Source organism: Passer montanus, unplaced genomic scaffold, assembly GCF_014805655.1.
Source record: "Passer montanus isolate IOZ18808 unplaced genomic scaffold, ASM1480565v1 scaffold149, whole genome shotgun sequence".
NCBI classification, from domain to species: domain Eukaryota; kingdom Metazoa; phylum Chordata; class Aves; order Passeriformes; family Passeridae; genus Passer; species Passer montanus.
Window position 1 is genome coordinate 690474 of NW_024361940.1, and position 13770 is coordinate 704243.

The 13770-nt window shown below is 41.0% G+C and overlaps 1 protein-coding gene across 1 annotated transcript in view; it reads left to right on the top strand.

Annotated features, from left to right (window-relative positions):
• Positions 1-13770, top strand: part of GUCY2F (guanylate cyclase 2F, retinal) — a 37832-nt gene that overhangs the window by 14775 nt on the left and 9287 nt on the right. The window contains exons 9-16 of the mRNA XM_039701097.1: positions 433-589; positions 1971-2120; positions 3977-4125; positions 5557-5720; positions 5993-6185; positions 6274-6448; positions 11298-11396; positions 12689-12783. Of these exons, the coding sequence (XP_039557031.1) occupies positions 433-589; positions 1971-2120; positions 3977-4125; positions 5557-5720; positions 5993-6185; positions 6274-6448; positions 11298-11396; positions 12689-12783 (1182 nt within the window). The remainder of the gene's footprint in view (positions 1-432; positions 590-1970; positions 2121-3976; positions 4126-5556; positions 5721-5992; positions 6186-6273; positions 6449-11297; positions 11397-12688; positions 12784-13770) is intronic.

Consider the following 13770-nt stretch of genomic DNA (forward strand, 5'->3'; position numbering starts at 1 on the left):
GACCACCAGAACCATTCTTGTAGTCTGTGATCCGCCTTCTGAACCTCCTTGGCGGAGATGGGTAGTGGCACCCAGCTCTTCGTGACTTCCTCTGACCTAAACATTTAGTAACACTTGTGTCCCCTTTCTTATCCTTGCCTAAAAGCAGAACTTCTGGGTGCAGTGAGACGTAGGGCTACAGAAGGAGGCATCTGACTCTTCCTGAAGTTGTCAGACCTTTACTGCTTTAGGGTCCAGACAAACCTATTTCATGTGCCTAATCCATTTCTAAACTTCTCTCATAGTTCGTTGTTTCAATCATTACTGCATTTGACATAGAGTCAATGCTGCATTTAATGCCATCTGAGGTGACAAATTGGCTTGGTGTCTCTGAGTGCTGATGGATAAGATAATTGTTAAGGATCAGTCTTGGATTTCTTCTGTGTTTTATAGGGAATCAGATATTTGCATCACCGAGATTTTGCCCATGGACGTCTCAAGTCTCGTAACTGTGTTGTGGATGGTCGGTTTGTTCTGAAGATCACTGACTATGGTTACAATGAGATCTTAGAGGCACAGAAATGCCCCTATATTCAGCCATCCCCAGAAGGTAGGTGTGATGAAGAATTTTTTTTTTTTTTAAACATTTGTCCATTGGTTTAACAGATTTTTGTCCTAATACAATTGCAGACCAGTGGCCACACAAGGCTTTTCATGCTCAATCTCACTACATCTTGTTTCCTCCATACCACGCATTGTTATAAGAAAGAGTAAGCAAAGGTTTTCTCAGACTGCCTGAAAGTGAAGCGAATAGCAGAGTAATGTGGTAGAGAAAATACATTTTACTGTAAGCAGTGACAGAACTTCAGCTCATTGTAGTTGCAGAAGGACTGAATTGTCCCTGAAATCTTATCAGCACTGAATTTCTGTAGAAATGTAGCCAGTAGAATGGCTTCACATCCTTAGACCCAATCCTATATGTAGAGTTTTATGTTATCCCAAATGAAAAGACTGTTTTTCTTGTTAAAATAAGTCATCTAAACCACAAAATTATGTAGGTCTCTTTGAAAGAGGTCCTCTACATGCCAGTCACCAAAGGCTGTCACATGATATTCCCACCATGTAAGAATTGCCCTCATGGGACCAGGTTTGGAAACTTGGACAAGATTTCTTTCATGTGGCCATTGTTTTGGGGTTCCTCTGGTATTCCAATTTATTCTTGAAACCTGTTTTACAATAGCATTTCATAGTTTGATCCCTCTGTCATGGGATTTGATGTTTACACCTTTTCAGTGTCTCAGATAGGGCAGCTGTCAGACAGAAGACTTTCTTTTCCTCCATTACAGAAGACAAACACATTTGCAGTGGCAGAGATGTTCCATATCCCCATTACTCAGAATGCACAGTTACCAGGGTAACAAAATCTCAGTTTGAAGATTCATTTCTTCATGAAGCTAGATATATTTTACAACTGTGTCTTTTGTCATTTGAACTATTGGATTGTAAAGACTGTGCATCAGATTGTCACAAACTGCTTTTACAGAAACTATTTTCATCTAAAAAGAACTACAGAAAATATGTTGTTAATTGTTGTTTTGTAAAAGAGCAACAACTGTTGCAACAAGAGGCAACAAGAAATTCCAGATTTTATGCCAATATTTTGTCTCAGGAACACTTTCAATTAAAAAAAATGATGTGAAAGCTTCTGGCAGGGGTGAGATGACTTCTTATGTTGAAGTTCATGGCTGGTGTTATATGATACAAATTGTTGGTGTGGCAGTTTTTAAAAAAACTTGGGAAATTTTTTTTTTTTTCAGTGCAGAAGTTTAGTATTTTTAACACACCACTAGAAGTAAAATATTTGATTTAGTATATTATATAGTATTTTCCAACCTTTCATCAAATGACTGAATAAAATATTCATTTAAGCACTTGCTTTACAATAGTCTGAGCTAAAGTGTAAGAAATGTGATGCTCTCTAATTTTTTTAGAATTGCTCTGGACAGCTCCTGAGTTACTGAGGGACCCAGATATGCGCAGAAAAGGCACAATCAAAGGGGACATTTACAGCTTTGCAATCATCCTACAAGAAGTGGTTGCTCGGGGTCCACCTTACTGCACATCAGAACTCTCAGCTGAAGGTAGGCAACTACTACAGTGTATTTTTAAGGTTTTGTGCAGAGCACTTTATAAAAGGCCTGGCCAAGCTCTCTTACTAATAAGGCAATAATGTATTGGTCTCATGACTTTTTTCAGTGGCAGAAGTCTGTTTTCAACCCAACATTCATAGTAAACATCAAAATGTGTGGTTCTCATCACAGCCTTTGTACATGTCTTATCACTGCTTTCACTGGGATCAGGGTTCTGCGTGCTCCCCAGGATGCTTCAGGCCTCTGCAGTACCTCCAGTTCCCTGTGCAAACTCGGACTTTTCATCATTGTGTGGGGTGAAATCTGAGGGCAGAACTTCCCATAGCTTAGAAACTCCTTTGCTTCCCACTCATTGGTCCTTTTTTGTGCATAATGGAGGCTGAAGTTTTTGAGCTGCACCCCTTGTCAACATCCTATTTCGTCCATCTGCCCATCTATTTGTCCTTAATCCTTTCCTTTTCAAAGAGACTCTGTCCTCAACAGAGGTCAAAATGATCAATTTTGTGACATCATTTTGCTTATGTATATCAGAAACAGCAAACAGGTGAAGTCTTTAGGAGCTGCTCATGGTGCAACCATGTTGTGCATCCATGGGAAGAGCAAATCCACTGCAGTCAGAGTCAGGGTACAAGCACTTAAACAGGGAGGGAGTGACAACAATCTAAAATTAGCTGATTTCAGTGACAGCCCATTCTCAACATATTTTAAGCTGAACAATCATAAATTGGGGTATGACAATTCAATATGTGCCTGTACAGCTTGAAAATGGGGCCCTGACTTTTCTATGCCTGAAGCTATTGTCACAATGCAATGACAATGATGTATCCCACTCCATAAATCAGAGCTGGACCTATGATGTAGACTATGATGTAATTAGCAGGTTCTCCCCACCTTGTCCTCCCTGCAGAACCTCCAGCAAATGTTGAACACAGTTCAGTCCTCTTTTCTAACCTGATAAAATGATTAATTTCTACTCATTGTGTCTCAATCCTAAGGAGGTTTCACTTGTGAACTTTAAAACAATCTGGGGGAGGCATTTCCCCTTGGTTGCCCCTGGAAATATTGGGGCCAGATGTTTTGATTAGTTCATTTGGAGGAGTCTGGGAAGATGAGCCAAAGATCTTTAAAGTAAGCTGTAAATGTTGAAAAGTTTTGGGTACTTAGCAACAGCAGGACTCCTGCCAGAGAAAGAGGTTTTCATTCCGTTTGTCTGCTCTGCGCTGAACAAAATAAGATGTCAAATACCATAACTTTGGTGGGTGTTAAAAGGCTGACTTCTCAGGGCTTGGAAACCCAAGCCCAATTCCTTACAAGCCTCATTTCTAGGAAGGGAGCTCTAGACAGGGAGTAATTTCCCAGACACTGTTTTGAACTCAACCTCTCCCCCTTAACATACTTTCCACTGTCGCCACTCCCAGCAACCTCCTACGTCCTGGTTCCCAGTTAATGACGAAGCACCAGAGGCTGGTATCCTTCCTGTCTGGGCTCAGCCATAAACCTCTGCTGTCTTAGAAGGCTGCAGGTCCTAGTGGAGAGAGTCAGAGGCAATTTAATTAAATACAAGCCTGCAGGCTCACACATCCATCTGTCACACATCCTTCCCCAATCCAGCCACTTTATTACTCATAACCTGGTTCTCCAGAGACATGAATCTTCTTTAAATCCTTCAAGAGACTACTGATACAGAAAAGCAGAAATGTCCAGCTTCATTTGGCACAGACTGGGTACTAAGGCCTAAGAGTGACAGCTGAAGAAGCAAGCCAGGGACACAAGAAAAGGTCCATGTCCTTTACCCCTATCAAGGCCCTCCATCTTACAGTGTTCTTCCCATTCTTCTCTTGCCACAGAAATTATAAAGAAAGTGAAGAAGCCCCCTCCCCTGTGTCGCCCAAACATAGCTCCTGAGGTAGCCCCCCTGACATGCATCCAGGTAATGAAGCAATGCTGGGCTGAAGCCCCTGAACGACGTCCAACCTTTGAGGAGGTATTTCATAAGGTCAGTAAATAAAGAAGCTGGTGTAATCCTATTGTTTGTTCTTGGCAGGGAAGTGTTTTATTGTTTGGTGGGTTTTTTTTTGGGGGTTGTTTTTTTGTTGTGTTTTTTTTTTGTTTGTTTTTTTGTTCAGTTATTCAAGAATGGAGAAGTTGCAGAGCTCTGGACTTGTCCTGACTTAGGGGTGATGAAGCACTCTGGACATGGGCTTGATGTCTTCTCATTTGCAGTGTACCTGCACAGATGGTCTCATGGAGATGAAAGATTTGTAAATTATGCACCTTCAGACCAATTTTTCTTTTAATCTTCTAAAATGTTTAAATGGTAACTATAAGGAAAATTCACCAAAGACTGTTAAAGACAAAGATACAACATTTGGCATAGGAGGTCACTCAATTCTAGATTGGTGGAAACTTGGAGAATATGACTGTACCTGAGGCCTCTTTAAACAGTTTTCCCACATATCTGTTATGTGGATCCCACATACCTGGCCAATATCATGGACAGGTACTGGGAAAATAACCCTCCTTTCTGATCAAGCAATGTAGTTCCTGTGTTCTTATAAGGTAATAGAATCATAGACTCATTAAGGTTGGAAAAGACTTTTAAGATAGTCAATTATCAACCCTGTACCACCACCATGTGTGCTGTTAAACCATGTCCTCATGTGCCACATCCACATGTTTCTTGAGCACTTCCAGGGATGGTAACTCCAACCATTATCCTGAGTAGTCTGTTCCAAACAGGTTTTACAAACCCCTTCTGTGAAAAAAAAAATTATCAATATCCAATATAAACCTTCCCTGACTCAATTTTAGGGCATTTCCTCAAAACAGGTAAACAAATATCCATAATTTTTACCTTTTGCTTCTATGATGCTGTGAAGAATTTTGAACCTGCTGACTCCACTGTTGAGTCTAAGGTAGCCTCTAAAGCCACAAATTATCTGAAAAGTTCCAGCAGCTCAACTTCAGGTCAGAAGGAGAAAGCACATCTCAGTGAAGAACTGGGAATGGAGGTGGCAGTACACATGCATGTCAGTGTGAGAAGATGGATTTAAGTGCTGTAACATGTAAAAAGGTTGTAAGTGTTGCTAACAGCCTGAACTTTGTGCCTCTGAATGCAAAGTTTTGCAAGTTACCCTAAAGATTGTTCATGGGATAAAGGGGATTGCAAACCTGCAACCTGGCAAGATTCCATAACCATGTACAAGTTGACAACTAATGTAAGGTTGTGTTTCATCTAATTCTCACTGATTGATGCAAATTCACCTTCTAATTCACCTTTTCCTTATCTTTAAACTCTTGCCATTGAAAAATCCAGTCTTTAGCATGACACCTCCAAAGAAATGTTTGCTTTTTGTTCCTTTCCAAACTCTGAGTGTTACAGTGGTGTAAAGAGACAAACAAATAACTCTCCAATTTAATTTTCCAGTTCAAAACCATCAACAAAGGGAAAAAGACCAATATCATTGACTCAATGCTCAGGATGCTTGAGCAGTACTCAAGCAACCTGGAAGATTTAATCAGCGAGCGGACTGAAGAGCTAGAGGTTGAAAAACAGAAGACAGAAAAACTGCTGTCACAAATGCTTCCACCGTAAGTACTGGTACTTTAAGTGGTAAAAAATCCCTGGGAAACCAAACAAAACAAGCCCATATCTAGTCTGGTCAACACCAGAAATGAGCAACATTACAGACCTGGCCATCAATTTTGACAAGCACCTTCAAATCAAAGTAAGAAACTCTAATCAATAATGGTTACAGCCATATAGTGGAAGATCTGAACACAGAAAAACAAGAGTCTGAGCTCTTGAGCATGCACTAGAAAAGGGTTTGTTTTCTGCCATCTTTTTTGTGTTGCTATTTCAGTTCAGTGGCAGAAGCCCTCAAGACTGGTGGCACTGTGGAACCGGAGTATTTTGACCAGGTGACCATCTACTTCAATGACATTGTGGGCTTCACATCCATTTCAGCCCTCAGTGAACCCATTGAAGTAGTTGACCTTCTGAATGACCTTTACTCTCTGTTTGATGCTGTTCTTGGAAACCATGATGTTTACAAGGTGAGAAGTAATTTTATTCTGTGTTTTTGTTTCCTTTCCATCTTTTTCAATTTCTATATTTATTTCTTAATGTGATGGTATTTGCTAGGTGGAGACAATTGGTGATGCCTACATGGTTGCCTCAGGGCTCCCAAAACGGAATGGAAACAAGCATGCAGCTGAAATTGCCAACATGTCCTTGGACATCCTCAGCTCTGTGGGAACATTCAAAATGAGGCACATGCCAGACATTCCTCTCAGGATACGAATTGGGCTGCACACAGGTAGGCAACTGAACATCAGAGAGCTCCTTCTCAACTGCTGCCCTCCAAAAAAACACCCTTGCAAGACACTTTAAAGTCTTCTACATCAACAAGGATGTGGAAAAACAAAACCCAGAGAGGGTTTGTGGAGGAAAGTGGTTTAGCATTATTTTAAGGAGGGATTTTTGTTCTTCTCAGCCAGGAACTACATCTGGCATGTTAGTCACAAAGGTTTCATCATATGGATAACTCTTTAATGCGACATAGGACCTTCAGAAGTGGGACAGCAGTGATGTCTTTGCAACTCTGTTCTGAAATGAAAGAGCACAGAAACACTGGCATATAAAGTGAAAGCATAAAAAAATTGGAGATATTTATTACAGGTAGGATATACTGGAAGAAAAAAGTGATACATCTCTTAAGAAAAGGTTACGTTATAAAGAAAACATCTCTGACATAGAAGTCATAATGTATTCAATCAACAGAAAGGTTGCTTGTTTAAAATGAATGGAGGTAGTTCTTTTTATATATATATATATATAATCATGAATCAGTATTTGTATAATATATATGAACCTTCATAATTCTGTACATTTTTTAGACAACCATTAATAGATTTTTTTCCCAGCTGTTTGTCACCATATTTCCTGCCTCTTCCTCTAAACTACCAGGTGGTGCCCACTGTGGGAAGCCAAACAATGATTAAGAATGCCCAGGAGTCTGACCCAATAATATATGGGGTTTTATCCTTCTGCTTATCTGATAATATCCAGGCTTTTGGAGCTTTAGCATGCAAGAATTTTGCAGATGTCAATATCCTGGTCCCTGATGTACATGTTGGGAGACAGAAGCAGAATAAGGGAAGTATCTCAGTCAGAATATCCCAAGAACAGAGCTGTAACTTTAGCAGAGTTAAAATCAATATTATGGTTCCCAGATCTTATAAGATCCTCTTTTGGAGTTATCTCTAAAACACATCTTCCTACTGTTTTGTTTGAAGTTTGTGATTCTTAGTTGACCCTTCATAGAAGTGTAAAGCATTCAGGAATGATTGCAGGAGCACTGTGTATTTTATACTCTGTCAGAAATTAGATGAGATTATGGCTGCAGATTGTCTTGCCCAGAGCAGGAGTCTCTGGAGCACCAGCAGCATATTTTCAGCATGGAAAGAGAGGAATTTTCTGTGCAGCATCTGCTGCTGCCTGTTGACAGCAGTTATGCAGTGTATCTCCCATGCAATTGGCCAAAAAATACATCCCTAGATGATGCCTACAGGGGGTAGTAATATTTTTTTGTTGTTGTTTTTATGAACTCTGGATATCTGGAAAGCAGAATTGCTATTCACTCTTGTATTGGGTGTGAGGGGAAGAGGGCGGAGGACTCTGCAGATCTTGTTTTGCACAGATCTGGCAGCATCATACTGTCATGGGAGCAGCCGCAAACACATGTTCCAAAGCAAACCAGCTCTCCGAGCCACAGAGCTGACAGCTGAGTTTGATTAACCCTAGACCCTGTTTCTCCTGAGAAAAGATGGATGAAGAGGGAATGATCAGCATCATGAAAGCCTTGGGGAAGCTCTTGGGGGAGAGGAGAACTTGGCTGACACTTTCACTGTACTGGAAAGGATGGAGAAAGGGTATGACCCCAGTCACATCCTTCAGCTGCTCTCTGGAAACTGGTGCCAAGAAGAGCTCATGATGCCCTCTCAGAAAAAGCAGTAAATGCATTCTGCCCATGCCTTTTCAACCCCAAGGGAAAGCTGCACCTCTGGGAACTTCTGGTGGCTCATGTCTGTGGTCCACTTGTGGCAATGCATGGGTAAGGCAAAGAGGACAAGACAACCAGTGCTAGGTCTGCATTTTCTTCCCTACTTTAAACACATCCTGAAATCTTGGCTGTTTTCTCTTGAGTTCATTGCAGGTCCAGGATAACTCGGCTGACTCAGCTCTTTCCCCATTATCCATGCTGGGGCTGGAGCAGGACAGTCAGCCAAAGCAGTGGTGAGAAGATAAGCTCTTCCACAGAGGCTGAAGATGGTTTGTGTATCAGTCAGGCTCTCTGGCAGTCAGCCCTGCACTTTGATCTTGGCTCTTAAACTCTGCAGCACTGCTGATAGTCTTTGCAGAGTCTTAGCCAGAGCCTCTCGTTAACTGACCCTTGCAAGCCCTGGCAGAGATACTTCAAAGCAAACCTATGGATCTCTGTAATTAAACAACTAGGTCATAATGTCCTCATCACAGGGTGTCTGGTTTCCTCTGAGACTTGTAACTGTAGGAGATTTACCATTGGAAGTTTTTCTTAGCTTTCTGCTGAAGCTCTTTGGAAAAGGGGGAACACACACAGGAGGTGAGGGCAGTGAGCAAATTAAGTCTTAGATGCTTTCAACATAGGGAATGTGTAATTTTGGGAATGCTTATATGGTGGGGTTGGTTTTGAGCTGAGAACCTTCTGTAATGGGACAGACTTAAAAGCAGTATTCTAGAAAGATAACACCTCACCTTAAAAATCTTGCCTCTCCGATGTTGTGAGCTTTGTGCAGAAGTGGCTGGGTAATTGCATTGACTGAGAAGGGAACCTGAATTCAGGCACCCACACGGAGGTTTTTCCAGGACTTTTAGGGAGCCTGCACTCATTTTGAGGACATGTAATGCTGTTCATTTGCAGGAGTGGAAAAGCTCTTATGGCTCAGTTGACCACATTGAGTTGGTCTCCACTGACTATAGTAGAAGCTCATCTGCCTTTATTTGTGCTTCTTAAAATGGAGTCACAGTATCATAACATGCTCGGAGTTGCAAGGAACCCACAAGGATCGTGGAGTTCAACTCCTGAGTGAATGGCCCATACAGGGATCAAGCCCATGACCCTGGTGTTCCTAGCACCATGCTCTAACCAATGGAGTGCAAAGCCTCCTCAGTGAGGGCTGTTTTTTCAACAGGAGCCACCTTTTTGTGTCCTTGCATCACCTAATACAGAAGGAGTTTTGGTCCTTAGTGAGATTTGGGACTGCTGCTGTCACGTTATCATCACAAAAAGAAGAGAGGCACTGTTTTGTGAGATAGCATTTTCCCAGGGAAGTGTCTTACTGAAGCATGAATAAGAAGTCTCCAACAAGACCTTTTTTTGTGTATATGTCTATTAGCATGCACACAATAAAGACAAGTTAGGGAATCTAAGGTCCTAGGCTGAGACTATCAATGGTGCCTTTACAGTTGTGTATAGAAATGCCAATAGATGAAAATCTGAATTAAACTTCCTCTAGTGAGGAAGTTTAATAGTTCCTCTCCTGAAAAGCTTGAAACAAGTTAGAGAGTACTCATAAGGATGGGAATTAACTTGTAGGAGATTCTGAGGAACAGTGTTTTGTCTGAGGTACACTGACAGTTGAAAAGAAACCCCCTTAAATCAGGTTTTTGTGATATCTAGCAGTCTCTTCCTGCTGTGTTTTATCCAGTTTGATCCACGCTGCTCAAGTCCTTGTAATATTTTTTCTATGAACCATTCTTCCTCTCTCTTTTTAAAAAATCTTTTATCAAGCAGTGATTCATCAGAAAGAAAGGAGTCAATATCTGTCTTACCTCTGAGTTTGCATCTTCATGAAGTATTTTAAAATCCAGCAACTTTGGGCAGCAACAACTTTTCAGAGTTCACAGCAAGAGGGGTTCTTATGAAGTCGCAGCAGTGGAGTTTTACTATCCTTAAGATAGATCTGAAAACTATATAAAGGATCAATTTCTTTAAAATAATGCTAAAATCAGCATAAAATTGCCCTGTGCAAAACTAAGTAACTGATTGCTTCTAAATTAGGTCACAATTGCTACTATTTATATGATTACTGTTTTAAACCCAATATTTTAACCTTTTTATATTATGAACCCTAATCTATAGCATCATTTCAGGTACTGTTGATGATGTACAGTGTTCACATCTCTTGTAATCTTGCATGGGGAAAGATTTCCTAGACATCTGTTGTACTAATTCAGAAGGATCATGGCATTGAAAAGACAGGCAAAGCCTGAAAAGGCATATCTCATAAATGGCTCTGATGGAAAATACAGAGTCCTGCCTTTTGTCTGCAGGAAGCTCCACACCTTATCACATGGCTTTTTATTTTCATTTTTGCACTTATTTTGCAGGCCTGATATTTTCTATTGTAGGCAATGAAATTTAGCATCTCCTCTTTCAGAGTGGAGTCTAAACATTAACTAAGCCAAATGCCCCAGATGAAAATTGTCTGTGGTGTTTGGCTTCCACATATCTCCCAGTCTGTGCATGATCATAAGGATCCTGCACACATACCTCTCCCTGACAACTTGGCAATGATTCTTTGGAAGCTACTGAGGAACTGAACAGATCTTGGATAAAGAATGAGAAAGAGGGAAAAAAGAGGTCTTGGCTAGACAGGCCAGCTAACAGTGTCTTCTTTTCCAAGGAGGGGACACAGGGTGGTCCAGAGTGCTGCCAGCACCTCTGGAGTCCCAAGGCTGATTTTTAATCCTGTTTCAGTAGCTTACAGGGCATGTCACAGGATCTGAACTTTAGTTTTCTCACATAGAAAAAGACCTTTTTAAAATGAGATTATGATTGTTCTTCAGTTTCCATGAACTCAAAACAAATTTCTCCCAGATGATGGTGAACCGAGGGCCTACCACACACGACCTTTCTCAGACATGAAACACCAGCATGAAATCCAGAGCAATGCTTAACTTTGGACTGCTTGGCAAGCACCAAGGCCAATGAGATCTTTAGAAAATCTTCTTCTGTATTCCCAATATGTTTTTTGAGTATCAGAGGAGAGGATGAGATCTGTTTCTCAGTGAATCCCTAGATTTATGCAGGGCCATTGGGGTAACGCAGCTGACGTGTCTTTCAGGGCCTTGTGTGGCAGGCGTGGTGGGGCTGACGATGCCCCGGTACTGCCTCTTCGGGGACACGGTGAACACGGCATCAAGAATGGAATCCACTGGCCTGCGTGAGTGTTTGGGACAGTCAAAGAAAGGGGGAATTCAAAGGACAGGATTCAAAGCAGCCTGAAGGAGAGGGCACCAGTGTTGCCATTGAAGGTCGGCCTTTAGGACCCTGCCTTACAACTGCAGTTCTCTGACTCGAATCCCGTCAACCAAAACCAACATGAATCTTGTCCTACTTTCCTCCAACATGGTTTGGATCTTGCTTTCAGTCAGTGCTAAGAACCCTTACTTCAGAGCTGTTCTTGCACACTAAAATAATTCACTTGCCTTTCATGACCGGTACAAAGCAAGGGCTTGAAGCACAGGTGGGCACTGCTTCCATCATACCCATGGCCATAGAAAGTCCCACTGCGACTGTAGACAGCAGGAGCACTGCAGGTACAAGAACATTGTTACACATTAATAGAAATGCATATAGATAAATAGGCAAAGTGTAGGTTAGTCTCTCAGGAAATGTAGCTCATAGCTGTGTGATCTTCCTCTATACATTCAAACTGATTTTTTTCTTTCTTATTATTATGGAAAAAAAATTAATCAGCTCATACCCCATCCTTCAAAGAGAAAGGCAATATGATTGATAAAATTGAAATAAAAGCTCTACCAAAAAAAGCTACTTTGGGGAAAATGTTTTAGAAATATTTCCTGTCTTGTTCAGACAAGGAGAACAATAAATTTCAGTGAGTTCCAGTAGTGGCTGTAAAACAATCTGGGGAAGATGGGAATTCAATAAAGTTCTCCACCTTTGCCTTTTTTGTTCATAGAATAAATGGCAGTTCTGGATGGAATGAATTTCTAAAAATCCAGACGTATCTACATGCATAGCCACATTTTCTTTATGTTCCCTTGCAAACTTCATCTCTCTACTCTTCATCCCAGCTTTCAAATTATGTTGGGTGTCTGGAGTAGGGCAGTTGGCTATTTTTCATTTCTTTCTCATTCCCTAGTTATACTGTGGCAATAGATAAAACAGAAATCTAGCTGACAATGTTACTGGAAAACCACTTACCATCTTTATGAAGAGATGGACTTCTACACTGAGTGTGTTTGGTATCCTTCTCCAGGAAGCCTCCAGAGCAGATCTCCTCTCTCCCTGTGCTCTTTACAGCCCTGCCTAAAAGAATCCATCAGCCAGCATTAAACTCTACAGAGAGGAGCCCCACACAGCTACACCAGCCACACACCTGAGCTGGAGCACTCCTGCTTTGGAGCCCTTTTCCTTGTCAGGATGAAGCAGTGGGGAATTCACAGCATGTGTGCAGTACAATGATCCAGCTGCTTTGCTTTCTGTTTCCAGCTTACAGAATTCATGTCAGCCAAAGTACAGTAGATATACTTCGGAATCTGAATGAAGGCTATGAAATCATACCCAGGGGAAAAACAGAACTGAGGGTAAGAGCTGGGGCTATGTGAAGCACTTCACAGGGGAGTCATCTTGCCTGAGGAATTTTCATATTATTATCTTTTTTGGCCTTCATACACCAATCTTCAGCTGAATCCTTCCAAAATTGTCCCTTTCATTTGTTTCAGTACATTAGGTAGTTGTTGAAGGACTGTGGGATCAAGCAATCAGCTGTATGTGCTGGATATAAGTACTTATATAGTAGACTATTTAGTCCACCCTTGACAGAAGCTGCTACTTTTCAATGTCCAAACAAGGCAGTACTAAATAATAATAAACATAATTTCTACCCTTACATAGTCAATAGACAGAAGTAGGAGATTTGCTTTCCTTAAACACCAGAATAAAATATCTGAATATGGCTTCAGGTCCCCCAACAATCTTGCATGACAAGTGGAATCATTCAGGTTCATATGTCTGCAAGTGGAGATCTGGGGTAAATATTCCAGGTCTAGTCAATGGAAAGAAACCTTTACATAGTTAGTGGGGATAAATTGGCCTTTCAGGAAATTATAAGCCTGAAGTACTTTCAGGGTCTAATTTATGTGAAGATGATTGTTGGTTTTCCTCCCCTCCTTCAGTCAAAGGTGTTTGACTCTCAAATAGTTTCATCAGATGCATCAAACCTTACAAACTAAACCATCCATGGTGGGAGAGGAAGTTATTATTCTGATACTCAGTTCAGAATGAGTTGTAAAATGTCTCAATTAATAATGGTAGTGCTGCCAAATAAGATGATTAGTGGTCCTGTAGTTTCCAATTTCTGTTCAGCTGTGTCGTTCCAATGACCCAGATCAATGAGGGTAATTTGTAAATGACAGTTGGAACAAGGATAATTAATATCTTCTTTCAGGAAAGTGAAACTCAGATAATCCCTGAGCTATTCTGAAGGACAGCCCAAAATGTCCAGGCATGGTCTGTCTCTGGATACATATGAAGCCAGAGAAACCTAGAGAGAAAAATTACATATCAAGCAG